The sequence below is a fragment of the Chiloscyllium plagiosum genome, unplaced genomic scaffold (assembly GCF_037043375.1).
Source record: "Chiloscyllium plagiosum isolate Xiang-an unplaced genomic scaffold, Cpla_swu_hap1 HiC_scaffold_8, whole genome shotgun sequence".
Classification (NCBI taxonomy): Eukaryota; Metazoa; Chordata; class Chondrichthyes; order Orectolobiformes; family Hemiscylliidae; genus Chiloscyllium; species Chiloscyllium plagiosum.
Window position 1 is genome coordinate 72,923,449 of NW_028270146.1, and position 27,586 is coordinate 72,951,034.

Genomic DNA, 27,586 nt, shown 5'->3' on the forward strand with positions numbered 1-27,586 from the left:
ATCAGCTTCACTGGGCAGCCCACATCCATTCTAAATTCAGTACACACTGAAAACTTTGGTAATTATAAATAAAACAATCTGGCAGCAACACAATGTGCCCTGTTCTGCTTCACTGAACAACAGCCAATATTACCTTGCAAACATTTCTGTGTTTGCATTTGATGTTTTTTTAAAATAAATCTCGAGAAAGGTTGAAAAATTACCTGCTTCATTGTTATTTCAAATCTGCCAGAATTCAGACTTTGAGTTATAGTATCAATAGCTTCCCAGCTGCAGAATCCAAATTAATTCTGACCGTTGGTTCAAAGGCTGCTTGTTCAAAATAAAATCTGCAAATACACAGTGATCGGTGCAAACAAACATTTGTGTTGTGCTGGAAGTAAAAAGTGCTACATGGATACTGGTTGCTTGAAGGATATAATTTGACTCTGCTCATCCACAGGTTGTGTTGAATTTGAAACATTTTAAATTTAGGGTGCAGAATTCTGCACCCTAAATTTAAAATGTTTCAAATTTCAAATGTTTCAGGATTATTCTGCAAGGAATTCTGTGCAGAATGAAATTCTGTTTCAAACATAACCATTTATGTTGTTCGCCAACTTAGCCTGTTTATCTTGTCAATGCTGAGCCGCGTACATCAGCAAGTTAGCCAATCTGACCACATGCTAATCTCACTTTGGTTTTAAAGATTGCTGCTACAGTGCGCCTCACTGTCTCTTGGATTATGGATGTAAAGATGGAACACTTCCCAGTCCTGACCACCGACTAGTGACCCCTGTTGAAGTTGTGCCTGTGTGTGAGTGTGAATAGGTCTGTGTGCACGTGAAAAAGAGAGAGAGACTGCCACGTGAGATTCAAAGTATGATCATGTTTGGCTTCTGAGGCTGTGATGTTCCCTATGGTGAATTGCCTGCCAGTGTTCACTGTCAGAACCACACATATATCAGAGATACGTGAGGGAAGGACCACATGCTGCCCGTTGCCATGGAACCACTTCACAGAGAAAGAGTATAGGGTTTGGAGAGAACAGCACAAGGGGAGAACAACAGTTTCTGTTTAAATGTTGGTCAGTGTCCACATTTCTCGAGTTAAAGTCGAGTTATATAGATTTTCAAAACTAACTACAATGCCAATACATATGTTTCCCTTTGGTGTTTTGATCACTGTGCCAGCCTGATTCTCTCTGGCTGACAGAGTCTTTTCACCTCATTATATAATTTATGGGGATCAGACATGCCATCATTCATAAATATGACTTGAAGATATCGTTTGATTGGCATTAACATCTTCATCTGTCATTTCAAATCTGTACACTTGAGTATTTATCAAATATTTTATTTGTCCTCAAATGTTCTGAATGATGGAACAGTTTACTGTTAACACTGGTCACTTGACATTTTCATCAAAAGGCTTTAGCTTTTCTCACTTCTTAGCCTGAACCAATTTGATGTTTCAGGTTTTGAATAGAAGTTTGTGGGGAGATGAACTGATCTAGATTATAGAATAATCCAGCACAGTAGGAAGCCACATAGTCAATCATGCCTGTGCCAGTTCATTGAAAGAGCTATCTAATTAGGAACACATCACTCTTCTTTTGCTAGAACAGAGTCTTTTTCCCTTTCAATAAAACCCTTGAATTGAAGCAAAGTTATACATCAATAAATGTGCTGCATTGGAAAACCAATGAGAAACAGGGTTGAGTCCTTTTGGGTAGCTCCTTGTGAGAAGGATGTGTCATCTGGGTCCTTCAGAGAGTGCTGCAATAGATACAGGAGCTCACTGTAGATTTGCTCAAGTTGCATTCAGACAGGGGTGGCAGGAGGTCAATGCAAAGGTTGCAGTGATGGATTGTGGTAAGAATTAAGGGGTTGTTAAGGAATGGCTGGCTGACAAGAAAGGGAGGGGGAAGGGGAAAGGCTCAAGAGAGACCAGAAGAGGAGATAAAATGGATTAACATATTGAGGGGTTTGGGTCTGGAATTACAACCACATTTGAATGAACTTTATTGTCGCATGCACAGTTTAAAGTTGGCAGTCACCACATTATAGCACCATCTCAGGTAACCAAGGTTCACATACTTAAGATAAAATTCTTAGGGAACAAAAAGAAATTGGAAAAGTAAAGTGATAAACAATCCATCATTATAGATCATTGGAATAAATTAGAAAAATGAAGTTCAGGATATCAGTCATTCTGATCCATGCCAACACTTAGCCTCAAGAGAGACATCCACCACTTTGCTGCCACCTGTGCTGGACCCACCAACGTAGGGGTTGCCCGATTTCAGGTGCTATCTCTTTGACACTGGACCCACTTTGCTGAGCCCACACTCACCCCACAACCAAGAGTCCCTCGCTCCGCTGACAAGCCAGGCCGCCGCTGGGTCATGAGTCCCTCTGCGCTGGAGATGTCATCTTGCCCAAGCTGCCATCTTGAAGAGTACACTGTCACCAGCCCCTGGCTCTGAACATGGTGAGACAAATAGAGATGAAACTATGCCGGGGAATAGGTGAAACTTATTGCTGTTATAAAAGAGATTTTCTTTTGAAATCGTGCTAAATTTAAGTCTGATAACCCATAATGAGAAGTGGTCGATTTATCACCACTGCAAAACCAACTGGGAGCATCCCAAGCAAAGGTTCTGTTTGTCATTGTTTGTAAACAATGCTTTTTAAGGGCTGTTGAGGTGGTCCAGGGGTATCAACAAGCCAATGAATGGTTGAGAGTTGTCCATGAACCAATAAAGGTTGAGCCTGGTCCAGCAGAACTGGGCAATGATGTCACATGTTAGAAACTGTCTCTCAGTGAATCTGATGAGGCCAGCAGAAGAGGGAGATTAATGATTGTGAAATGAAGAGCAGAGAGCCAGGTGAGCGGAAAGGGTCAGTTCATCAAATCTATGCCAATGAAAGATTGGGTTCAGAGGAAACAGGGTGTCAAGGATCAAGCGCAATAAAGGTCAGCAAAGGAAATCTTAGGAGCTGATTGAACTGAGTCCTGCAAAGGATGATAGAGAAGTTTTAAGGAGGAGTGGCACATAAGATAATTAGAAGCGGTCGGAAAAAACAACACAGAGATCATTCAGAGCTGTTCAGGGTCAAACAGAAATGGCTCGCAATATTGGATGGGATTCACGTAGGGCTAAAGTCTGCAGCATTGGCCTTATTCACTTCCTTTGGAAATAAAATAATTTAGAAGAATTATTGGCAGTATAAAATGTAAATTGTTTATTGGATGTAGCTCTATCCAAGAATTAAATGTCTCTCTTGCAAAGTAGATTCTCATTTTGAATATCTAGGCATTTCACTAGCATAAACCGCTTAAATCTTCCTTTGCCCTAAGCATCAGGGTCCCACTCTTCTTTCAAATTCAAATATTTCCTTTTCTATGATTGATGCGGTATCTAAATTATTTGAGATGTCTCTTTCATTCATAACATGTGATGCTACTGCTGCTCCTTTAACAAGGTGATGTTGTCCTTGGTTTCTTTTTACCAAACACAGGTTCCGTTATGTCTGGCTTGTTCGACTTGAACAAGCTTTCAAATTTTAAAAAAAAGCACTTGTACAATGAAAGTGGCCAGTCCTCCCAGCTCAAAATGTTTTTGGTTTGGTTTGTTTTTAGCTGTCTGGCTGTTCAGAAAAAGCAGTCAGTCAGTTTGAAGCTGCTGGTCAAAGAAACATCTACATGGAAGAAGGTGTTCCATGCTGAATCTCTCTGCCATCACTCTCTCTGTCTGACATATCCCCTGTAAAACCCTGTATTGGAGTTTTCCTTTTTGTGCAAAGGGGTGTTTGTGGGGATTATTGCAGGAATTTGGAACAGCATCCTTCAGTTGGGATATTCTGTTGTGTTTTAGGATAGGTTAATGTTATTCTATGTTCTCTTTTGTTTGTGTTTCAATCGGTAATCTTGCAAATAAATTATTTTTTGCTTAAAACCAAGTGGTTGGACCAGCTGCATCCCTCCTGGAATATACACTTTACACCTGCTTAAAACAACTAGCAAAGTTAGGATCCTCACTACCTTCTTGAAATGTTTTGAGGGGGTTCTGGCCTGGTCCATAACACTTGTAAGAAAACACACATTATAGTTTTGCTGAAAGTTTCCTTAGCTTCCCAAGATATCTACATACCTTCCCTCTGATAGAACAGAGGATCCGTACAGTGTGGAAGCAGGCTAATCAGCCAATCAAGTCCACACCGACCCTCCAAAGTGCATCCCACCTAGACACACCCCTTTAACCTATTCCTGTAATCCATGGATGGCCTACGTAGCCTGCACGCTATCCCTGGACACTACGGGCAGTTTAGAATGGCCAATCCACCTAACCTGCACAGCTTTGGACTGTGGGAGGAAACTAGAGCACTCAACAAAAATGCACACAGGCACGGGGAGACCATGCAAAGTCCACGCAGATACTCGCCCGAGGCTGGAATCGAACCCCGGTCACTGGCACTAAGAGGCAGCAGTGCTACTCACTGCATGCATCATATCTGTGTATCATCTCGCAGATCATTGCAGCTGCTGAGATTGTGGTCAAAAAAACCTCATCAATTTGATATTTTTTTTAATATGTCATGTTTTATCCTTCACCCCCGAGGAACAGTGTACGTTTAGTACATTTGATATGCAGTATCTAATATTGACTTATGAAATTTCTCGATGTTAAGTCAGCTGCTCAGTTGGAATTAACGTTTGATGCTTTGCTGGAAAATTGCACTGCTCCCTCTTCGATATTAACAGTGACACCCACAAGCCTTTATCTGGAGAGATCTGCTGCTCACAGCTGCCATATTAGAGTCACAAAAATCCGTAAACTACCTTCTTGACATTTTTAAGAATCTAGTTCAACTCGTTGATCATATGAGCGATGTATTCGTAAATTATCTGTGGCCCAGTGTCACTGGAGCTGAATGGCTTTTATATTCCTTCAATTTTTCCACGTATTGAATATAAAATAGTGATCTAATAGCAATCACCAGCTTCTTAAAGCAGCATATCAAACTGGACTTGCAGCTTGGAGAAAACTGACCCTTTCATATCTTTGCTCCCACCAGCATTCATGTACGTCGCACAGATAAAGTTGGAACTGAGGCAGCATATCATCCTATTGAAGAATACATGGTACACGTGGAGGAACACTATAAATTTCTCGCTCGCAAGACAGAAATTGATAAAAAACGAGTTTACCTCGCCACAGACGACCCAACTCTGCTACAGGAAGCTAAGTCAAAGTAAGCAGCTTTAAGGTCCTGTGTGTTATTCGGTAGAGTTTCCAGAATTGTGGAGAGCTATAAAAGGGTAGGAGCAAAATAAATGCACTTCGCTTCTTTTTGCTGTAGAACAGCGACATTATGCAGCTTGTGCATCAGCACATTTTGGGGGCAACATCTTCGTTCACTGCTATCTCAGATACATCTGAGAAAGAAGAAGTCAGAACTGAGGAAAATAACTTCTTGATGAGCGTGGTGTTTCCGCCAAAGGTGCTCATATGTACATCAATTGCACGGAGCAGGAATCAGAAATTGAAACAGATTTTTTCTGATTCTGGGGTTTCTTAAGAAGAATAATTATCTTTACCGGTTTCTCATTTTGATTAGCCCCCTGTGTCCAATATCAACTGACTTCACCCACGTTTGTTGTTGTGACTGGGAAAATGAGATGAAGAGAAGAAAAATGGGTTAACAGTGAAACAATGGTATTAGTAAGATCGAGCATTAATAGTTTGGGGAGCATATAGAGGGATTGCAGGATGAGTAACTGGAAAGGGCGAATAAACTACAGCAGATGTTTTGTGGTGAATTAAAAAGTAAGCCACTGATATGATCTACTGAGTTGTTAAAGGGGAATCACCAGGTGCCTAAGTTTCAAAGGACATGCATTGTGCCATGTATCATGGCACAAATATTTGCACATTTGTTACCTGGGGCTGTCCCCGTCTGGCAAAAACTGGGTGTTAATGCTTCATAAACAGCACGACACAACTGCTGCCCTGTTTCCCCAATCAAAAGGACAAGGACAGCAGGTGCATAGTAATGTCACTGACTGCAGGTCCCCCTCTAAGTCGCACATCATCCTAATTTGGAAGGATGTCATTGTAACTTCACTGTCACTGTCTCAAATTTGAGAACTCCTTTCCTAAAAGCACCACATGTAACCCTGCACCAAACTGTCTTGCAGTTAAGGAAGGCTGCTCACCATCTCCTCCTCGAGTGTAGCTACAAGTGCTGGTATACCAAGTGATGACAACTTCCCATGAAATAAATGTCATTGAAAGCCACTGCAATGTTCCCCTTGTTCTTCCCACTATGTACAACCAGCCCATTCACCAAATCCCATTTAACATGCAAATATGGATCTTGGGACCTCCTAAGGATCCTAATTGCCATTTTAGGACTGAACTGGATAAGGCTTTTAAGCATCTTTACTCAGGCTTAGAAGCAGGAAGATTCTGGAAAGGGTAAGTTTCACATTGCTATTAAGGCCAGTAACACAGGAACATAAGCTGCTGCCAGGCAGGAATCATCTCTCTGTGCCCACCCATTCTCATGACCGAAGCAATCAAACACCCTTATGACACCAATTTGATGAAGCAGCTGAAAATGGTTGCGCCAAGGACAGTAATCTTGAGAAACTGCTGCATCGATGTCCACGGATTGAGATGACTGACCTCCACCAACCACAGCCATCTTCCTTCATGCGAAGTAGGATTCCAAAGGAGGGAGAATGCTTATGGCCTTGCATTGGCTTTTTGTGCTTTGCTGCTTCTTTTGGACCTTCTGCCATTTTGCCTTTAAGTTGAATAAAGCAAGGCCGCTTGCCATGCTTGTCAGCACTCTATAGTCAAGGGGCAGGCATGTCGTACCTTCCACCAAATGGCCATTTCTGAAAGCCTGAAAGGACCAGTCCTTGTGGTCAATGTTCAGCCACTTAGTCAAAGGCATTGTCCAGTTTCAGTCCCATGAGTTGGCCAGAGTCAGTTGAGTGCTTGATGTCACCAGGATTTGGGAATCCATGTCCTTAAGTTTGGGAAGTTGGGAGCAGTCACTTGAACAGGTCAGGTTCAGTCAGTCTGTGGATTACCACAGATTCAATTGGGGAACTGCAGGGAAGTTACTTAAGGGCCTGGTCCATCTTCAGTCGAAAAAGGGTGTCCCCAGTGATTGAGCTGAAGCTCAGAAGCCAGGGAATGTTAGCAGTTTGGGAGGATAGGATGGATGAGAGCCAGTGAGGGGAAATGCTGAATGCAGTATTGAGGGTGGTAGACTCAGAGCATTGGTGGCAAGTGGGTGTGGTTACAGGGAATGTGAGATAGCAGAGAGAAGGTAGTGGCACTTATCCTTGCTGAGCACAGAAGGTCATTAACCTTCCTGCAGCCTGGCTGCAAGTTCCTCCTGACTGAGGAAATTGCACTGACTTGGGTGGCTACATAGAGCCAGGCTGGCAGGATCAGGTGCTATGGTCTCCTCTGCCAGTCCTGGGTGAGAGGACAGCCCTCATGCCCTCCACCTTGTCCATCAGGACCTTCAGATCCTTGTCTGTAAAGTGAGGTGCCAGTGTGCCACTCTGTCATTTTGAATGGCACAGCAACACACTCAGGGCAGTTCCTGCCTGATAGTGATTGAACTGGTTTAAATATGATGTCAGCAGCATAAATGCCTTCAAGTCCCATCACTGACAAGTACTCTGCTCCTCTGCTGACCACAAGATGGTACAGAAGCAACATTAAGGATGCAGCATGCGTATGTCGTGAGGTGAGTAGCAGAGAATTGCATAAGAGAAGTTGCCAGGGCTTATGAACGGAAATGCTCCATTGAAGTCCCTGAAATTGACACTATGTCAAAATATGGAAAGATAGAATCTAATATTTCTTGTGTAGTGAAACGTTCCATGTTAGATGTCACATAAAATAAAAAGAAAATTGCCATTACATAATCAATTAACATGTGTACTGTAAAATGAGATTGCAACAAATTAACTACTTTATCTTTAAAAATTGCTGTTATTAGTAAATGGGCACACTGCTAAATAACTTAATTGCATGCCTATCAACTGTATTCAAAAGTGGGGGAAACACCCAGTGACTGTTATAAGAAGTTCAGCAACTTCTAATCATTAAAGTTGTACATGCAGGGAGAGCAGGGTTTTATTTTCAAATGCAGTACCGTCTGGAGCAGCTCTGAATTAGTTGTGGCATGGAAAGAGATGAGTTCAAAACAAATGGTTGAACACAGGCAGTCTGTAACATCAAGAGACATGAAACACTGAGATGGGGAGAGACAAAACATTGGAGAAAGTTGAAGCAGAAAATAAATGAACGTGAGGTGAGCAAGAGAGAATAAAATAACGACCAGAAGACAAAGGGTCAAAGGGGATAACTGTGAGGGGAATGAAATGTGCAATTGATTTTGTGCATAATATCGTGAGTTTGGATTTATCTTTTTTTCCATTTTCACATGTACAAAAAGCACCCACAGGAAAAGTGATAGAATGTGTTTCAGAGTTTGATGCTGTAACACCATATATCAGATAATGGTGGGGAAGTTTGATTATACTATGGAGGTGCAGAGTAAGGCTAATATTGACAGAAATGGATAATGATACATTGCAGGAATGTTCAATTCAGGTTCATGTTGTCACAGCTTTGTAAAGTCAGCATGTATTTATTTTGTTCACAGTTGCTTGTTAAATTTTAGAATATTTTAGTTATGTGGAATCCTTATTCCCAGGAACCTAAACATTTTACACAGCTCATTGGCAACATCAGTGCACACTGGAAATTGCTTCAAGAAGAAAAGCTTTGAAGTCTTAAATTTAAGCTTCTTAATGAAGTGGACCTATTGAGATCAAGCTTACAGGAGTATTTGTGGTCAGCAGCTCCATGGAAGGACTTATCTGACAGCTTCCTGGCTGTCCTTATTTGTGACCCCTTTCACTTCCAGGTGCTCATCACTGGACGAATGTGGCATTTTGAAGTAACTATCACTGAATTCATTGCATGACTTTTGGTGACTATTTTATCCTCCCACCGTTGGTTGACTTTTATATTTAATTAGCTGTGTACTTAGTACCCAACACTGCCCTGTTATTGGTATAAATCCCACTGAACTCACTGGGATTGCAATGTTAGCAGGAACTGTTGAATAACTATGGTTGACAATACAATGGTACTTTGCCTCATGAGAAAACGTATGTGCCCTGATTTAGTTGATCCATCGATGAACTTCAGAGTAGTTAAGTTGTTCCAGAAACCCAAGTTAGCAGTTGTTTTTTTTTCTCTCTGCTGAAATTTGAAAAGTTTAAATGTTTAACAAATATGTGATACCTGCTGAAGTGGACTGGTAGTCATCCAGTTCTCCTAAATTTGTTTGGAATCAGTTATAAATGATGGTTATGGCAATGCTTCCTGCTTTTGCATAAAGTGATGTTTTATTAAAGTGAGGTTGTGGACTGTGTTTGAAGTCCTGTAAACCCTTGCTTTTTATTTCATGTTTTGTCTCTCTGTCCCCCCTGTGCACACTCCAGATACCCAGATTACGAATTCATCAGTGATAATTCAATCTCATGGTCAGCGGGTCTTCATAACCGATACACGGAGAATTCGCTGCGAGGTGTGATTCTGGACATCCATTTTCTCTCTCAGGCAGACTTCTTAGTCTGTACCTTCTCATCACAGGTATGATAACTAAATAAATCAATAAGGTAGCAGCAACGTCGTGTGTGTTATCTCTGTATCGATAAGGAAGTTGATATACTTGGTAATTTGGAGATGCCGGTGTTGGATGGGGGTGTACAAAGTTAAAATTCACGCAACACCAGGTTATAGTCCAACAGGTTTAATTGGAAGCACTAGCTTTCAGAGTGCTGCTCCTTCATCAGGTGGTTGTGGAGTACACAATTGTAAGACACGGAATTTATAGCAAAAGTTTAAGTGTGATGTAACTGAAATTATACATTGAAAAATACCTTGATTGTTTGTTAAGTCTCTCATCTGTTAAAATGACCATATTAGTTTCACTTCTTTCATATGTAAATCATAAAACCTTTTTAAAAAAAATTACATTCTCAGGTTAACTTTAACAATTGGTGTCAGCCCAGATAATATGATGAAGGTGTTAGCCCCCTCTGTTCTGTTGTCTGTGCCATAATGTTTAGACTGAGTCTAGTCTAAAAAATGAGTTAATAGAGTCTTACATGGATTCATGCAGTTTTTGAGCAAAGTACAATGTAACTCTGCAAGTACAAATTCACCCCATAAACATATATGTGTGTGTCTGTCTGTCTGGGGTGGGGTGATGTGAGTGTCTGTGTGAGAGAGAGAGAGAAAATGTGTGTGTGTGTGTGTGTGTAAAGGGGTCTAAGTCTGTGAGAGGGAGTGTGTCTGTGTATAGAAATGTGTGTGTGTGTGTGTGTGTAGGAGAAGGGGTGTCTGTGTGTGTATGGTGCAATGGGGGTCACCTGTAATGTGATATGAACCCAAGGTCCCGTTTGAGACCCTCCCTATGGGTACCGAACTTAGCTATCAACCTCTGCTCGGCCACTTTTCGCTGCTGCCTGTCCTGAAGTCCACCTTGGAGGATGGTCACCCAAAGATCCGAGGTTGAATGTCCTGGACCACTGAAGTGTTCTCCAACTGAGAGGGAACACTCCTGTCTGTTGATTGATGTGCAGTGCCCATTCATCCATTGCCATAGCCTTTGCCTGGATTCACCAATGTATCAAGCCTCAGGGTGTCTCTCTCTCTCTCTCACGCACACTCTCGCACACTCTCACACACACACACTCTCTCTCTCTCTCTCTCTCTCTCTCTCTCTCTTTCTTTCTTTCTTTCTCTCTCTCTCTCTCTCACACACACTCACTCACTCACTCACTCTCACACACACAACCCCTATATATATACACACACACACAACCCCTATATATACACACACACACGACCCCTACATACACACGACTCCTATACAAACACACACACATGACTCCTATATATACACACACATGACTGCTATATACACACACGACTCCTATATACATACACACACACACACGACTCCTATATATATAGACACACACACGACTCCTATACACACACACACACATACACGACTCCCATATACAACACACACATGACTCCTATATACACACACACACACACGACTCCTATATACACACAGATACTTCGATACACGGACATGCACACAGACACTGCTATACACTCCTACAGATACTCCCACACTCTCACATGCACCTTCTCATAGACTTAGACCACTTTACACTGATGCACACATATATACACTCTCTCACAGACACTCACAACCCCCCACCCCAGATGTGCGTGCGCACACGCACACATATGCATATACGTTTGCGGGGTGAACTTGTACTTGCAGAGTTACATTGTACTTTGCTCAAAAACTGCATGAATCCATGTAAGATTCTGTTAACTCATTTTTTTAGATTAGACTCAGTCTAAACATTATGATACAGACAACAGCACAGAGGGGGCTAACACCTTCATCATATTACCTGGGCTGACACCAATTGTTAAAGTTAACCTGAGAATGTAACTTTTTTAAAAAGGTTTTATGATTTACATATGAAAGAAGTGAAACTAACATGGTCATTCTAACAGATGAGAGACTTAACAAACAATCAAAGTATTTTTCAATGTATAAATTCCGTGTCTTACAATTGTGTACTACACAACCACCTGGTGAAGGAGCGTCGCTCCGAAAGCTAGTGCTTCCAATTAAATCTGCTGGACTATAACCTGGTGTTGTGATTTTTAACGATATGTTTGATAATTTCAGCACTTAAATACAATGAAGTAGGAAAGAGATCAGCAAAGGAAGGGAGAGCTTCATTTACTACGTTATATTTTTCCTCATTATGAGGGTTGGATATGGTTAGGATCTTTCGTGGACAGTATTGGTGTTCTTCTGCATTGGGAAGGCAAAATGTGCAGTTCTAGATAAAACGTAATATCCCCTAGACGTTTCTTTATTGCCTAAGGATACAATTTGAATACACGTACAAATAGACTCAAGAACAGCTTCTTTGGTGCTGTTATTAGACTTTTGAACGGGCAGCTCAACTGTTAATGTTGAGCTCTAATTCTCTCTCAGCACCTTCTCTGTGGCTGTAACATTGCACTCTGTTCTGCTACCCTGCTGCACTTCTTATGGTCCGGTCCACCTGTACGATCCTGCAGAACAACACTTTTCTTCACGATATCTTGGTACATCTGGCAATACTAAATCAAGTGCCATTTTCCCCTCCCTGGAGATAGTGAGAGAACTGATGAGAGAAAAGAAGGTGCTTCTTGGCCCTGGAGAGAATCTCACTAACCCCCTCAGCAATTGAGTGATAAACAAAAATAAGGTCAAAGAAAATTATCTTGACTCCACAACAATTAAGGTCCTTTATATTGACAATGAATTGCCACCTAAGAGCTTCAATTTAGCCCATTCTTGATCACCTGCTTTCCCCGCAGATGAGAGAGGTGGCAAAACTATGGCAACCTACGTGCTGTGTTTTTAGGTATTAGGAGATCCTCTAATTTCCTCAGTCTGGGTGCTTTTGGAGCCACAGATGGCCACTGGATGTCATATCCCTGAGAAATGGGTCCCGATTGGTGACCATTAGGACCTAGAGAACAACAGATTTTGATTAGCCGACAGCATCTGACCAATGGCTAGTGAGGCCTGCGGTAAGATAAGATGCTCGCCCTCGCTTTCCGTCTCAACTCTGAAATATCTTACCAGTGAAGGTGGTGTGCTAATACCCTACACTTAGAGAAAATATCGGAAAATTGAGTCTCTGGTCTTTTCTTTGTTATATTTGTACAGTTTTGCACAAAAGCAAAAAAATCAGAAACATTGTGAAAAATGCCAAGTAGTCATCACAAATTTGAAAACAGAGTCACGTCTCGTGCCTCCTGATGGAGGGGAGGCACTTTTGGTGTGTTTGACAAAATTCCATCTCTTCTTTTTTCCCCAATTGCAGTTGCAATACTGGGATTTCTATGCCTTCCATCTGGAAAGTCTCGGCCCTGTGCACTCCAATCAAAACTGTTTCATTTAATGCTCAATCTGCTTCGAGCCAGAGTTCATATACATAGACAAGAAGTAATTCTCTGCTGGTTTTGTGCTGTATATGTTCAGATGAGTGTCCATAACTATAGTTGAACTGGAAGTGTATAGTTTGTGAAATGAAGACTTTGTGCTCTGATTTAAACTGATGCTGTGTTGTGGCCTGTACCAACAACCAGTCGATCATGGGTAACCTAACAGCTCAACTGTGTTTATTATTGATGGCAAGGTCACCTGAAGAGTTATTTCATAATAGCCATTTATAGTTTGTTAATTGTGATTTTGTAAATTACACACTTGAAGCTGCATTGCTGATGATTAAATCAGATTACTGTGGTGTAACTGACAGTTAGATTCATAAGTGTGTGTTAATTTACCGCAGGGAGATTCATGTAGAATTGAAAGGTAGAATTGTTCCTAGGCATTAATTGCTACAGTCTAGAAGTAAAGAGTGCAGCAGAAAAATATTGCTATATTCAATTATTCTGCACAACGTTCTGTCTGCTGGGTCTTAGTTTCCCTGTGGCACCTGAATTCCTGTTTTCTGATCATGAATCACTTCAGATATCAGTGGCCGGTAATCAAGAATCAGACATTTCTACAGAACAATGACACCTAGTCAGTGATAACAGGACAGTTGAGTACATGAGGTACTAAGTAGACAGTATCAGTTGTAACGAGTGCCGTATTGGAGCAAATTGATTGAGTACCAGTTTTGAACTTGCTCCTTAGTTTTGAAATTAAGCCCTCATTATTTAAATTTAAAATATCCTCATCTCCCCTGTCATACTAGTCACTTCAGATAATCCCCAAACCACAGGCTTTTTTGGATTTCTCTGGTTAGGGAGCTGTTCGCTTGTTCATCTTAAAGCTTTTATCATAACCTTGGAAATAGTGCTGATCAAGGCCTTTTTCTCTTCCTCACTGTTGTTTGGGAGGGCTTGCCAGACCAGGAGTATTCAGTAGTGACTGAGAACCACTCTGACTTTAAGCGTAACATTGTTCTCTGGAGGGAATATGGAGAGGGGGCATTGATTCCCACAAATAATATACCTGGGGTTGAAAAGCCATATGCTGTATTCACTCTATCCCTCGCTGCCAACTGTAATACATCCAGTTTCTGTTGGGCCTTTAATCTTCACCCCAATTTAATAGTCTGCTGCCACAGAGAGGACATAGGATATCTTTCATCCTCATTCCTGGATACTATTTGACATGATTTTCATTTTTCAGAATGTATTTGGACCACAAAAAAAAGTTCACTGTGATACTCTGATGTTGGATGAGAAACTTTCTGACATGACATAAAATATTGAGTTAGACGTATACGATTCATGAATGCAGCAATCCTTCCTTGCATACAATATCAGTAACTCTAATGAGGCTCAGTTGGTATTCCCAGCAGTACACTGGTGCCATCACACTATCGTCAAGCAGTGCTGAAGGGCACTAACAAGGACATGATATTTACTTACTAAGGCAGCTCTGAGATGGAAGGGGCTCCGAGATGTGAGGGAGGAAACATAGATTTATTCCTCTTCATATCGGTATATGCAGCAGCAAGTAAATCAGAAAGCGATGAATGAAGCATAAGATAACAAAATTTCTCTGGCATACTCGAGCTGATGAAATGTTCCTTTCTATTACAATGCCATGGGGATCTGAAGCTGTGGCAAATCATTGTTGTGTGCTAAAACACCGAGAATCTGGCCTTGGTTCCAAACAGTGAGAAAGCCAAAGGTGCATGAAAGGTGCTGGTTTTCATTTTGAGTGTTGCTTTCCCAGGATTCTATATGAATAAAGAAGTTCTCCGATGCAATATCTGTTGATATCCTGAGTCAAAGTTAACAATCAGGTTGTAATTGTGGCAAAAATTGCATCTACCATAAGTTCACTATCAGACTTGTCAAAAGCTGAAGGAAAAACTGAATGCTTTGGTCAGTAATTTTGCAAGTAAATCTCTGTGCCTGTGACCCAACAGAAGAATATAAGTGACCTGTGAATGAAAAATGAACACAAGAACTCAAAGAAAGAGAATTAAAGAAACCGTTCTCAAAGACACAATAGAGTAAACTGACAATGCTTGTAATCTATTCACTGTGTGGGCATATATATGCAGAACATGTAATTTGATGATCTTTTGATGTCAAGAGCTGCCACAATCTTTAATTATGTTTGAAGTTTCTTAAATTGCAAATTTGAAGTGAACGATTAAATGAAATTCAAGAAGAATTCAGAGTGAATTAATAAAAACTATGGAAGAGGAAATGTTGCAGAGCAGTTACTTGCTGTCAGTTACACTGAGCTGGCTTTCACTGGTGCATGACATTTGCTGCTTTTCAAGCACATTGATGCCAAATCTTATTGGAAGAAACCTGAAAAAATGCATGTTAGTTCCTCCTAAGATACAACTATCTGAAACGATTGAAATATCACACCAGTATTCCTGTAAAGTCTGAGAAAATATTTGAATCCAAAATGTGCACCTTCAATAGGTGTGCCTTAGGAAACACAAAAGAAATATGTACTGACTTCTTTAAGAAGGTGTTATGGATTTTTTTGGGGGGAAATGTAAACATCAGAAAGAACAAAGGAATGGAGCCAACTGCTTCTTGCTTTCTAAGGATCTGAACAAGCCTAATTAATCAAATGGTCTTCTGATGCCATTTCAACTGAAGCTGGAGGAGTTCACAATGTCTTTCCAGTTGCATTACTGCAAGGTCACAACATAAATTTGAATGCTTTACCCAGCTATCCCTGTAGTCAGTTATGTACTTTTTCGACATGAGATTTAGATGATATCTGCCAGCTGTCTTCAATCCATAACAAAATGCTGATTTATCATAAAACAAAAAATATTCAATGATGATGCACTATTTACCCATCTGAAAATAAACCCAATGCAGATATGCAAATTCATGAAAAGCGAAAAAAGAAATTTTCCATGCAAAGATTAATTTTGAAAAGAAAAAACACTTCAGCCAATAACTCTTGGATATTGAAGGCAAAAAAAAGATGGTAACCCAGCACATGTAGATAAGTGGCACTTTGTCAATAAATAGAGGTAGACTGTGACCTTTGCAGGAGCAAATTACTGCAGATGTTGGAATCTGAACTGTAAGCAACAAATGCCGGAGATCACAGTGGGTCAGGCAGTATCCATGGAGAGAGAGCAAGCTAGCGTTTCGAGTCCAGTTGACTCTTTATCAGAGTAGAAGTGAAGTGTGGAGCGGGCAGCATTTATGCTCTAGTTGGGATAGGGGGTGGGATGTTAGAGGGCTGGGGGAGAAAAGATATTAATAGTTCAGATTAAGTGATTGGAATGCCTTTGCAGTGGCAGGTGATTCAGGAAATGTCAAAAAGAAGTGTTTTGGAGGCTTTTTTGGCAAACAGTTGGATCAGTGTCCCATTTATCAAATGGAACTCTTTAGGATTTTCTCAACAAAGCAGATCTTGTGCTGGGTAGCTACCCTCCCTCTGTCAGCAAGCTAGACCCCAACTAAACTCCAAACAAAACTAACTCCTAACCAACACAAACCCGGACATAACTCCAAACAAAGTGCTTAAGCCATATGATTCCAAATATGATGCTTTAAATGAATATCCCAGTTACCCAGTTACTGATCTCTTCTTAATTATAAAAAAGGTTTCTCCTCTTCCTCATCAAATGGAACCACAGTACATAATCCTTGAATACTCAAAAAACATTAATAATAACATGAAGGAGTAACTTGTGTTCACACAATGCAGTTAATGCCCTCTGGATGTCCCATAGCCAATTAGATATTGTTGAAGCGTAGGCACTTTTTTTTATTCATTCATGGGGTGAGGGCGTCGCTGACTAGGCCAGCATTTATTACTCATCCCGAATTGCCCAGAGGGCCGTTCAGAGTCAACCACGTTGTTGTGGGTCTGGAGCCACATGTAGGCCAGACCACATAAGAATAGCAATTTCTTTCCCTAAACTAGATGGCTTTTTCCACACAGTTGACAATTGAGTCATTGTCGTCATTAGACTCTTCATTCCAGACTTTTTGTTTTATTGAACTCAACTTCCACTATTTGCTGTAGCGGGATTTGAACCTGGGTTTCCAGAACAATATCTGGGTCTCTAGATTAGCAGTCTAGCGACAATGCCACTAGACTTTTGCCTCCCTTCCTTTTGAAACGTAATGGTCGAAAAGTAGATCCTAAGAGTTGCTTTGAGGGATGTCCCACATGTTTATAAAGTCACTACAAGTAGCAGCTAGGACATTGGATTTGATATTTTGTAATGTATTATGAAGGGCAGAGTATAAAGTGGGACATGTATTTGAAGTAATTGTAAGCAATATCCACCATGTCAAAAGAAATGATACTAATTTCAGAGACCGTGTGGTGGTGCACTCATACTCTGTAGTCACTCAGTTCCAAAGTTCAAAGTTTTTATTTGCAAAAAAATCTCTTTTTTAAAAATCTCGTTTTAATCTTGGTCATCCTGCAACTTTGAGGAGAAAGTGAGGTCTGCAGATGCTGGAGATCAGAGCTGGAAATGTGTTGCTGGAAAAGCGCAGCAGGTCAGGCAGCATCCAGGGAACAGGAGAATCGACGTTTCGGTCATAAGCCCTTCTTCAGGAATTCCTGAAGAAGGGCTTATGCCCGAAACGTCGATTCTCCTGTTCCCTGGATGCTGCCTGACCTGCTGCGCTTTTCCAGCAACACATTTCCAGCATCCTGCAACTTCACAACATAAGTAAAATATATAAACAAGTTTAATATCTCCGCAGTCTTCATTTATACACCAAAATAAATATGCAAGGATGAACAGCATACTCAATAACCAAAGCCTGTTTCTTTATTAAAAAGCAACTTAAGTGCGTTTGAAAGTCTCACAATATGACATAATCCAGTTGAAATCCATAATTACTGAATAGTTGAGAGAGATTTCAGGGAAAATATTATCAGATTGTTCAGGAGTTATTGACTGTGCCCATCCTTTCAACATTATATGTAAACATATAAAATTGCAGTCATGCACTTAGTATAGATAGCTTCAGTTGCTCAAGTCCGCAACCGACATTAAGCTTAGCAGGTGGCTCATACGCAACCGACAAAACCCAAAGGCGTAATAATTATTTCACAATAGTTGAAGTTAACCAACACTGAAATTGGCCTTTTTGCTAAGCGATCTCTAGGTACAAGAACTATCATTAGCACCTGAACGTAGTGCTGCACAGAAATAACTTCAAGCCGCTAATACACATCCAGTGATTGTGGTTTAATGGCACAAAGGCTTTGAAAGCTACATACTGAAAGCCACACATTAATGCTATCATTTTATACCTGAGGCCAAGTCATGTAGAGTAAAAATGGAATGGCAAGAATCTGATGAAATTACGGTACAGAATAATAAAAATTGAACTTTGAATAGCTCCTTACAAGTGGTGTACTACATGTATCAGAATTAATGATTTTCTCTCCCCTTTAACTTTTCATGTAGAGATTATCATTCCTGACCACAAGCTTGAGTCTGATTATTTTCTGCAGTGAACATAAATTGGAAATATGTTGGCTCCTAGGAAATTGCAAAGTGGTTTGATGGGTGTATTCACTTGCTGTGGCACTGAGATTGAGAATTTGAGTTTGCACCCACAATTCTGTAGCCTGCATGAGTCCTGGCCAGAGCAGAGACTAGAATATATTATTCTAGAAAGTAAACTTTAGCACTGGGATTCAAAATAAGCAATCGTCTAACAAAGCCCTCCAGTTGGCTAAATGGCAGTCCGAGTGCAGGCTGGTGAAACATAAAGCTGTTTAATGTTATATGTGGAGATAGTGACGACTACAGATGCTGGAGAGTCAGAGTCGATGAAGTGTGGCACTAGAAAAGGCACAGCAGGTCAAGCAATATCTGAGTAGCAAGCAAGAAAATGTTTCAGGTATAACTAAATGATTATCCTGATGAAAGATTATGCCTGAAAAGTCAACTCTTTTGCTCCTCGGACGCTGCCTGACTGACTAATGTTAGAGATGATTCTGCAATTACACAACACCTACTGAACAATCCTGAATGTATTAATAGCTACTCTAACAACCAATTTCAGCTAATCAGTCAAGTTTGTAGCATAGTTAATATATATGCTTGCTAGACTTAAAATACATTCAAATGCAGGGACTACATTCACTGGGGAAAAAAAATAAATCTATTCAAACCTTGTGCCTTCTTTAGAGTTACCTAGGAATTTAAGCTGTATGTTGCTGCCTATAGCTTTTTCCATAACAGTGTCCCAGCCAACCAATCGGCATGCTTTCTTCTGTAGTATATGTTGTCATTAACTTTTGAAATGTGCTCATTTTGCATTTATCTTGATGAGTATATGACAAAAAGGTTCATCAATATGTCTTTCTTTTCAGGAGAAAGCTCAACAGAGAAGCAGTGGCAGACATTTGAAAGGATATTTCAGAATACGCAGCATAGATATATTTCTACCACAATGAAAAATTCTAAAGAGAGAACCCAACATCTGTTGTTCACGAAAGAAGTTAAGGAAAGCATCCAATTTAGGAAAAAGCCAATAATTGCTGCAAGATGAGTGACAGGTCAGATGATTGGACAGAATATGAAGGATGGCAAAGATTGACTAAAAGATTAATCAGTGAAAAGAAATTTGAGTTTGAGAGAAAGGTATCAAGAAATGTAAAAACACTAACAATGCTTGTACTTAAAAAGGAAAAGAATGAATAAAGTGAGTGTTAATCCTCATAGTGAAATTGGGCAGTTTAGTAAATAATAAAGAGATAACAGAAGAAATGAACAAATATTTTGCTTCTGTCTACACCGTAGAATTAAAAAACAGCATTCCAGTAATATCTGTAAATCAGGAGGTGGAAGTGACAAAGGAACTTAGTGAAATTACAATCACTGGGGAGGCAGTACTGACAAAACTGATGGAGTTGTGGGCTGGTACCTTTTTTGGTCATGATCAGTTTCCTTCTAAGATGAGATAAGTGGATGCATTGTTCTTTTTTTTTTCTCCAAAAATTGCTGGATTTTTGCATGTTACCACTCAGTTGGAAAGTTGCAAATATAATGAGTCTATTCAAAGAAAGAGACAGAAACCAGAGAACTCGGCCAGGTAATTTGATGTCTGTTCTTAGAAGGAGATTGCAGCTGGATACTTAGATTAAATTAAAGTAATTGGGAAGAGTCAGTATAGTTTTGTGAAAGGGAAATCATATTGAACTAATCGAGTGGATTTATTTGCAAGGGCAGGTCAACAGGGTAATGAAGAAGGCTTTTAGCTTTTTGCCTTTATTGGCCAGTGCATTGAGTGTAGGAATTAGGAAGTTTATTGTAGTTGTGCAGGACACTGATTAGGCCACTTTTGGAATATTGCATTCCCTGCTATAGGAAATATGTTGTGAATCTTGAAAGGGTTCAGAAAATATTTACAAGGATGTTGCCAGGGTTGGCGATTTGAGTAATAGGGAGAGGCCGAATGGGCTGGGGTTGTTTTCCCTGGAGTTGGCGATTGAGGAGTGACCTTACAGAGGTTTATAAAATCATGAGGGGCATGGATAGGGTAAATAACCAAGGTCTTTTCCCTGGCATGGAGGAGTCAAAAACTAGGTTTGAGGTAAGAAAGGAAAGATTTAAAAGGGACCTAAGGGGCAATATTTTCATGCAGAGGGTGGTGTGTTTATGTAATAAGCTGCCAGAGGAAGTGATGGAGGCTGGTACAATTGGAAGGGTATGTGAATCAGAACGAGTTTAGAGGAATGTGGGCCAAATGCTGGCAAATGGGACTAGATTAATTTAGGATACCTGGGCAAAGGCTCTGTTTCTATGCTGTACACCCCTGTATTCTTAGATCATAGAATCCTTACCATGTGGAACTAGGCAATTTGGCCCATTGAGTCCACAACCAACCCTCTGAAGGGCTCTGCACCCAGGTCCAACTCCCTACTCTACCCCTGTGACCTGTATTTCCCATGGCTAATGCTGCTAGTCTGCACGACCCTGGACGCTATGAGCAATTTAGTGTGGCCAATCCGCCTAGCATGTACATCTTTGACTGTGGGAGGAAACCAGAGCACTTGGAGGAAACCAGTGCAGACATGGGGAGAACGTGCAAACTCCACACAGACAGGCACACAGGAATCGAACCCAGTTTCATAATGCTGTGAAGCAGCAGTGCGAACCACTGAGCCGGTGTAAGCTCTGGATAAAGAGGAGCCTTTTGTAATACCATAGTAGGATTTTCAGAAGGCATTTGGTAAAGTTCCACGTGGAAGTTTTTATGTAAAGTAGGAATTCATGGTGTAGGTGATAACTTAGCAGTATGGATAGAGGACTAGATGGCAGGAAGCAGTAAATGCATATGCAGATCCTTTCCTGATTGCTAGGATGTGATGAGTCTAGCAGAGGTCTGTCCCCGTACTTTTTAGACTTCATGTCAATGACCTAAATGAAGGGAGAGAAATCACAATACCTAAATTTGCAGCTGACATAAAGACAGCGAAGTATTTTGTGAAGAAGACATAGGAGGATGCAGACAAATTTTATCATTGAGTGAATGGGAAAAAAAATCTGGCCGTTGGTATATAGTGTAAAAAATGAGAAATTTGACAAAATAAAAGAGTTGTATATTACTTTAACAGTGAACAACATTATGCAGAGGGATCTCAGTGTTCTGGTCCAAGTCTCAAAATACTAGTCTGAAGGTATACCAAGTAATTAAGAAGGCAGTTGAAATGCTTTGCTTTATTACAAGAGGAATTGATCATAAAATCAAACATGTTGTGTGAGACCACATCTTAAATACTGTGGCAGTTTTGGTCTCCCTTTTAAGGATATAATGTGTTGGCAGCATTTCAGAGGAGGTTAATCAGATTGATACCCATAATGAGCGGGTGGACTTGTTTGGAATGGAATTTAGAAGAGTCCGGATTGGCTTGATGGGTCCAGAATTAGGAGATCCTATTTAAAAATTAATGATCACCCTTTTAGGTCTGAAATGAAACAATTTTTCACTCCGGTTGTGAGACACCAGAATTTCCCAGCCTCAAAAAACCGCAGAGGTAAGGTAATTGAATATTTTTAATGTAGATGCGGATGGAATTTTGACACATGTAAGTATCAAAGATATTTGAGACAGCTGGCAATGTTCTTCTGACTATAGTTTCGACTGCTACTGCTGCTGTCAGCTGCTGCTCAGCATTACCCCAGTGTACCTCCTGCATTCAAGATTCATGTTTTATCTGAATGCATAAATGGCATTATTTCACTTCAATGATTGGGACAGAAATCATTGTATCATGGATTAAACAGTGTCCCCTGCCTGGATGTGAAATTGGGCCAACGCATCAGTGCTTGAACAATCTGTAAAGCAAGCCATTTTTCTTGACAGCAAGCTACAGTTCAACTGCTGCACGTGTTGCTCACACTGTCTTGCACTACCAGCAGAAGCAGTTTTCATGGATCACACAGAGCAGTATAATACTGCCTGAAAGCTGAGAAAATTCTTTATAATTGTTCATACAACGCTAGATATTGTTTGAATTTAATAACTTCCATTGGATTGGAAAATCTGCAGGTACTTCAAACTTGAATGTTGTCAGAAATGGAATTTTATCATAGAATCATAGAATGGAAACAGAGTCCCTTTTGTGCAGATAGAGACCATTTTGCCCATCGAGTCTGCATCAACCCTCTGAAGAGCATCAGCCCCTATCCCTATACCCTACATTTACCACGGCTAATCCACCTCGCCAGCATCTCCCTGGCCACTAAAAAGGCTTTTTTTTTAGATAATCAATCCACATGACCTGCACGTTTTTGGACTATGGGAGGGAATCCATGCAGACCCGGAGAATGTGTAACTCCATACAGACAGTCACCCAAGGCTGGAATCGAACACAGGTTCTTGATGCTGTGAGGCAGCTGTGCTAACCACTGTGTCATGCCACATGATTCTGTCCTGTGGCAGCACTGACATTCATGACTAAGACATAACTTGTTACCAAGTTTTCAAAATGGCAATAACTTAACTTTCGCACAGTCCAAACACACAAATGATGCAATACAGAAACTGAAGACAAGGCAAGGAAGGGAATCCTGCACTCTGACTCCTTCTAAGACATCCTGGAAGGTCATAAGAGAGTGTGGGACAGGTGTGGGGGTCAGAGCTTGCCATGGACAGACAGAGATGAGATAAAGAGACATATACTTCTTAGTCAACAAGTATTCAGTAAATGTGTCTATTTTAAGAATATGTTCTCCTATTAATTATCAACAAACCTAATAACTCCACAAATACCATGAGTTATTTTTTAAAGCAGGTTTAATAGAAGCAAGTAACCTTCTTGAGGAAATTTTAGTGATAGACTTGCTCCTTCAAATCAGGTTGACAGCTCAACCACAGAGTTAACACTTGAAGTGGATGAATGGAAGTAGGGTTAGAAGTGTCTTCCCACCCAATCTAAGCCACCTGAATTTGGGATTAAAATTAGCTACATTAAAAATTCTAAATAAATAAGATGATGTGACAATCTTGCACATTTGTGTATACTACTGCAATGTAGCACAGTTGATTTAGTTAAAACATTCTTGCAGAAAGTAGATACTATCTCAGCAGAAGTAGAGATTTGTAAAGGGGCAGGTTGGGTGATAGAAATGACAAGATAACAAGTGAGGAAAATAAAAGTGAATGGAGTGGACACAATGAGGTGGAAGTGTTGAGCAGCTCTTGCTCACTAGGCTATAGGCTAAGTACTGGAAAATGGAATTAGTATACTTAGATAGTTGCTTTTGACCAGCAGAGATCTGATGGTCTGAAAGGCTGGAGATCTCCCTGATTCTCTGACTGCTGCTTTCCTGAAGTTAGACATTTTCCTTAAAGTGGTACGTACTTTGCCACATTTCAAAAAGCCTCCCAATCCATTTGCTGTTCTCCCTCAAGAGAAAATCAGTTCTTTGCAATGTTTGATACACAGCTTCATCTTCTCAAGAGGCCATTTCATAATTTTAGTGCAAACATTTTGTAGTAAAAATCTGAAAAGGTGGAAAGTAATTGCAATATACTTGCATTGAGTGACATGAGTGCACTGTGAGGTCATTAGACTTGGAAGCTCTTTTATTCCAGTTATCATATTTTAGTCATTTGGTGTGAGTAAATATTTTCCAAAGTGGTCTCCCCAATAAAGGGGTCACGACAAATCCACAAATAAATGATGGCATTTTTCTGAGAGTATTTCAGAGCCATTTATTTTTCTAACATATTCAAATGTCTGTTGATGGGAATTTTGACAAGTACAATTTTTTAAATCAAGTCTGCCCCATTTTTCTTAGCAAATAAAAATTCTGCAGGTTCCATTGTTCAGAAAGATGCCAAGACCCAAATTGAAACACAAAATGCTGCTTTGATTTTCTTGCAGAGTGCTTTGTGCAATATAGGACATTTAAAAAAAGTAATTACAGCTTGTACCCGAATCCAAGTGGATGGCCAAATTGCTGTTACCTTTTAGCTGCTCTGAAACATATTGCATGAGAGTTAGTTCTTGTTTTATAGTCATTGAACAAAGTGGGTTATGGTACAAAGAGAAATGCACACCATCTCAGAATCAAAGCTTTGCTGTTGCTTCATTGTGCCGTACTTGCAGTGCACAACATCAGCACAGATAAAAACTAAAGGTGGCTTTTCACCTTTGTTCTAATGGAACTGCAAGATGCATGATTGGTTTTGGGAAGGAAGGGTATTCATTTTATCTTCATAACTATAGCTTGTTGGAAGATTGCACAAAACTGTCCAGTATTACAAATTGAAAGGAAATGAAAATAATAATTTCTTTGGTTGGTGTTCGACTGTTAATGCCCTTGGTATACTTTGTTCATAAAACCTAGCCTGATCAGGATGGGAGACAAACATGCAGTAATGTCTTAAAAAGCAGGAAAGCTGAAACAACATGTTTGAAATGCTCAGCAGGTGCAGAACCATCCACAGAGAGTGGAACAAAGTTCAAGTTTCGAGTTGGTAACTTATCATCAAAACTGAAAGGCTTTAGAAGTTTTAGCAGTTTTAATAAATGTTTGAGGGCTTGCCACATGGTATTTGAATTAGATTGGGTTCAAATTGGATTTGTTTTGGATTGGATGGAAAGCAGAGGCAGTGAGGATTTGGGTTTGGTGTTTATGAATAATACAGGTAAAGGGAAACTGGACTACACTTAAGGCATGGCACAAGAAACAACAAAAGTCTTCTTGCAAGAGACAGAGATGTCACTGGTTGTACTCAGGGAAATGTTTTGGCAGGTAAACTGGAGGTAGCATTGCTTGACAGAGTTAACCAAAAATTGGCAGAAATAATTGAGGTATGAGCACAGCACTTGGGTTTAGAGGAAATGTAATAAGGCCAAGTATTTTAAGTCATGAAATGTCTGGATTGGATAATGTTCTGTTACATTTGAAGTGGCTGGAGAAAGAAGAAATGCGAGATGGCAGAGAAAAGATTAGGAAAGGGAAATGTAATTTAACAAAAACAGGAAGTGGGATTGACAGAATTAGAAGTGTCAGAGAAAAATAAAGCGAGGCAGAGTGAATATCGGCTGAAAATGGTATGGTTGAAATAGGAGACATTAGTGCTGATGCAGGCTCTGGTTTGGAGGATCTGACTGCTAAAGTTGATGTTGAAAAGGAAATGTTTATGGGTTTCCATAGGCCCTACTAAACCTGATTAAAAGGACATGGAAGCATACTTCACATTATTTGCGAAAATAGCTGAGAAAATTAATTTGACGGAAGAGGATTGGACAGTACCCTTGCAGAGTAGATTTATAGATGAAGCACAGGAAATTTATGTTTCACTGTCAGAGGAGATTTCTCGAGAATTTCACACCAAATAAAACTACCTTGACTGTATATGAATTAGATATAGGCACTTTGAAGGAACAGCCTAGGTGAACCCATATTGAATTTGCCAGCATCAAATAAAGTAATTTTGACAGGTTTGGTAAGAGCAGTTAAGGTAAAATCACAAATGAAGTCTTGGGTTACTCTCTCCAAGAAATTTTAAAAACTCACAACTTCCCATAATAAGAACTCAATGTTGAGGATAAAGGGTTGCAACTGCTAGGCAGACAACAATAATAGCAGCCAATTAATAGTTAATCTGTAAAACTAAGCTTTTCTACTATCACACTCAAATTGGAAAGGGATAGAAAATGGAAAAGTGGAAGGAAGGCAAGTAAGCAACATAAGGAATGACTAACTGGAAATGCCTTGAGGTGGTCATGTCAGATCGGAAAGGAAAATACTGAGGATGGAGGTGAAAATCAGAACTCAAGGTGTTTCCACTTTAACAAGCTGAGACATCTTTGTTCAGAATACTGGAAGTTGAAAGGGGAACATGTAGAACTTTTAAGAATTTGCAAGCATGAGCCTGAAAAGGACACTCAGAAGAAAAAGGTCGTCAATCAGATTGTAGCTTTAACTCCAACTCAGCGACTGAAGACAAATGCTGTTTCAAGTGTGAAAGAAATACACAAGGTCACTGAGAAGGGTTCCTGTCAAAGGCAGAATCTAATTTCATAACTGTTCTAAGAAATACAGGTGCTACTCAAACTTTCTTGCTGGAGAAGAATTTTGTTTTCCCTCCAGAAAGCCCAAGTGTTGGCACATGGGATAAGTGGAGAGTCCATCCCAGTCCCATTGTTGTCTGGACGAATGGTAGTCAGGGTAGTTCAGAAGTTACCTCTGGATGGAGTCGAGTTACTTCTGGTCACGGCTTTGCCTATAATCACAGAAAGCCCAGTGAGGCTACACAGACAGAACAACTGCAGGGGTAGGTTCTGGGTATTTTTCCATCATGTGTGGTGTCCAGGGCAATGGGGAAACAAAGTCCATCGCCAAATGTCGCATTAATACCACAAGCAGCTGTTCAAGTAGAATGAAGATTGTTCAAAAGAGATGGTTAGTATGTCTTCATTAGTTGAGACTCTGATCCAGAGTTAACAAAGTTAGCAAAGCCAGCTCACATTGAAGCTGAGTCTGAAAAGGTTCCAGAGTGCTATTTTTATCAAAAGCAGAGTTTTGATGAGGAAGTGGAGACATCTTCACAGACCTGCAGATGAAGAACGGATGGTTGTTCATCAAATAGTGCTATCGGCCAGATATCATACGGAAATATTGTGAGTAGCACATGAAGTTCCTACAGCAGCCATATAGGAATATGGAAAACACTGTCATCAATAAATAAGCACACAACCAAGATGCCATAAAGTTGTGCAGTTCCGTAACACACGTCAGAAATGTTAGATGCTAGGAAAACATCAATATGTAATCAGCCCAATACTTTAGATACCTGTATGAGTTTTTGAAGAACTATTTAATAGTGTGTTAGTGGATTGTGTTGGACCATTACCAAAATGAAAGCAGGACAAATTATGGACGTGATGACCTGCTTCCCAGAGATTTTATTTAAAAATGATTTCTGTGAGGGTATGAATGGTCGACTAAG

At 40.2% G+C, this 27,586-nt stretch overlaps 1 protein-coding gene across 15 annotated transcripts in view; it reads left to right on the forward strand.

The window, feature by feature from the left end:
- LOC122553704 (alpha-(1,6)-fucosyltransferase) overlaps positions 1 to 27,586 on the forward strand; it is a 759,328-nt gene that overhangs the window by 726,036 nt on the left and 5,706 nt on the right. For 14 of the 15 annotated variants that reach the window (XM_043697917.2, XM_043697905.2, XM_043697906.2 and 11 more), the window contains 2 exons: positions 5,061 to 5,237; positions 9,529 to 9,679. In XM_043697917.2, the coding sequence (XP_043553852.2) occupies positions 5,061 to 5,237; positions 9,529 to 9,679 (328 nt within the window). Of the gene's footprint in view, positions 1 to 5,060; positions 5,238 to 9,528; positions 9,680 to 19,487; positions 19,769 to 27,586 lie in introns of those variants that run through there. The other variant, XM_087989965.1, reaches the window with a different exon arrangement.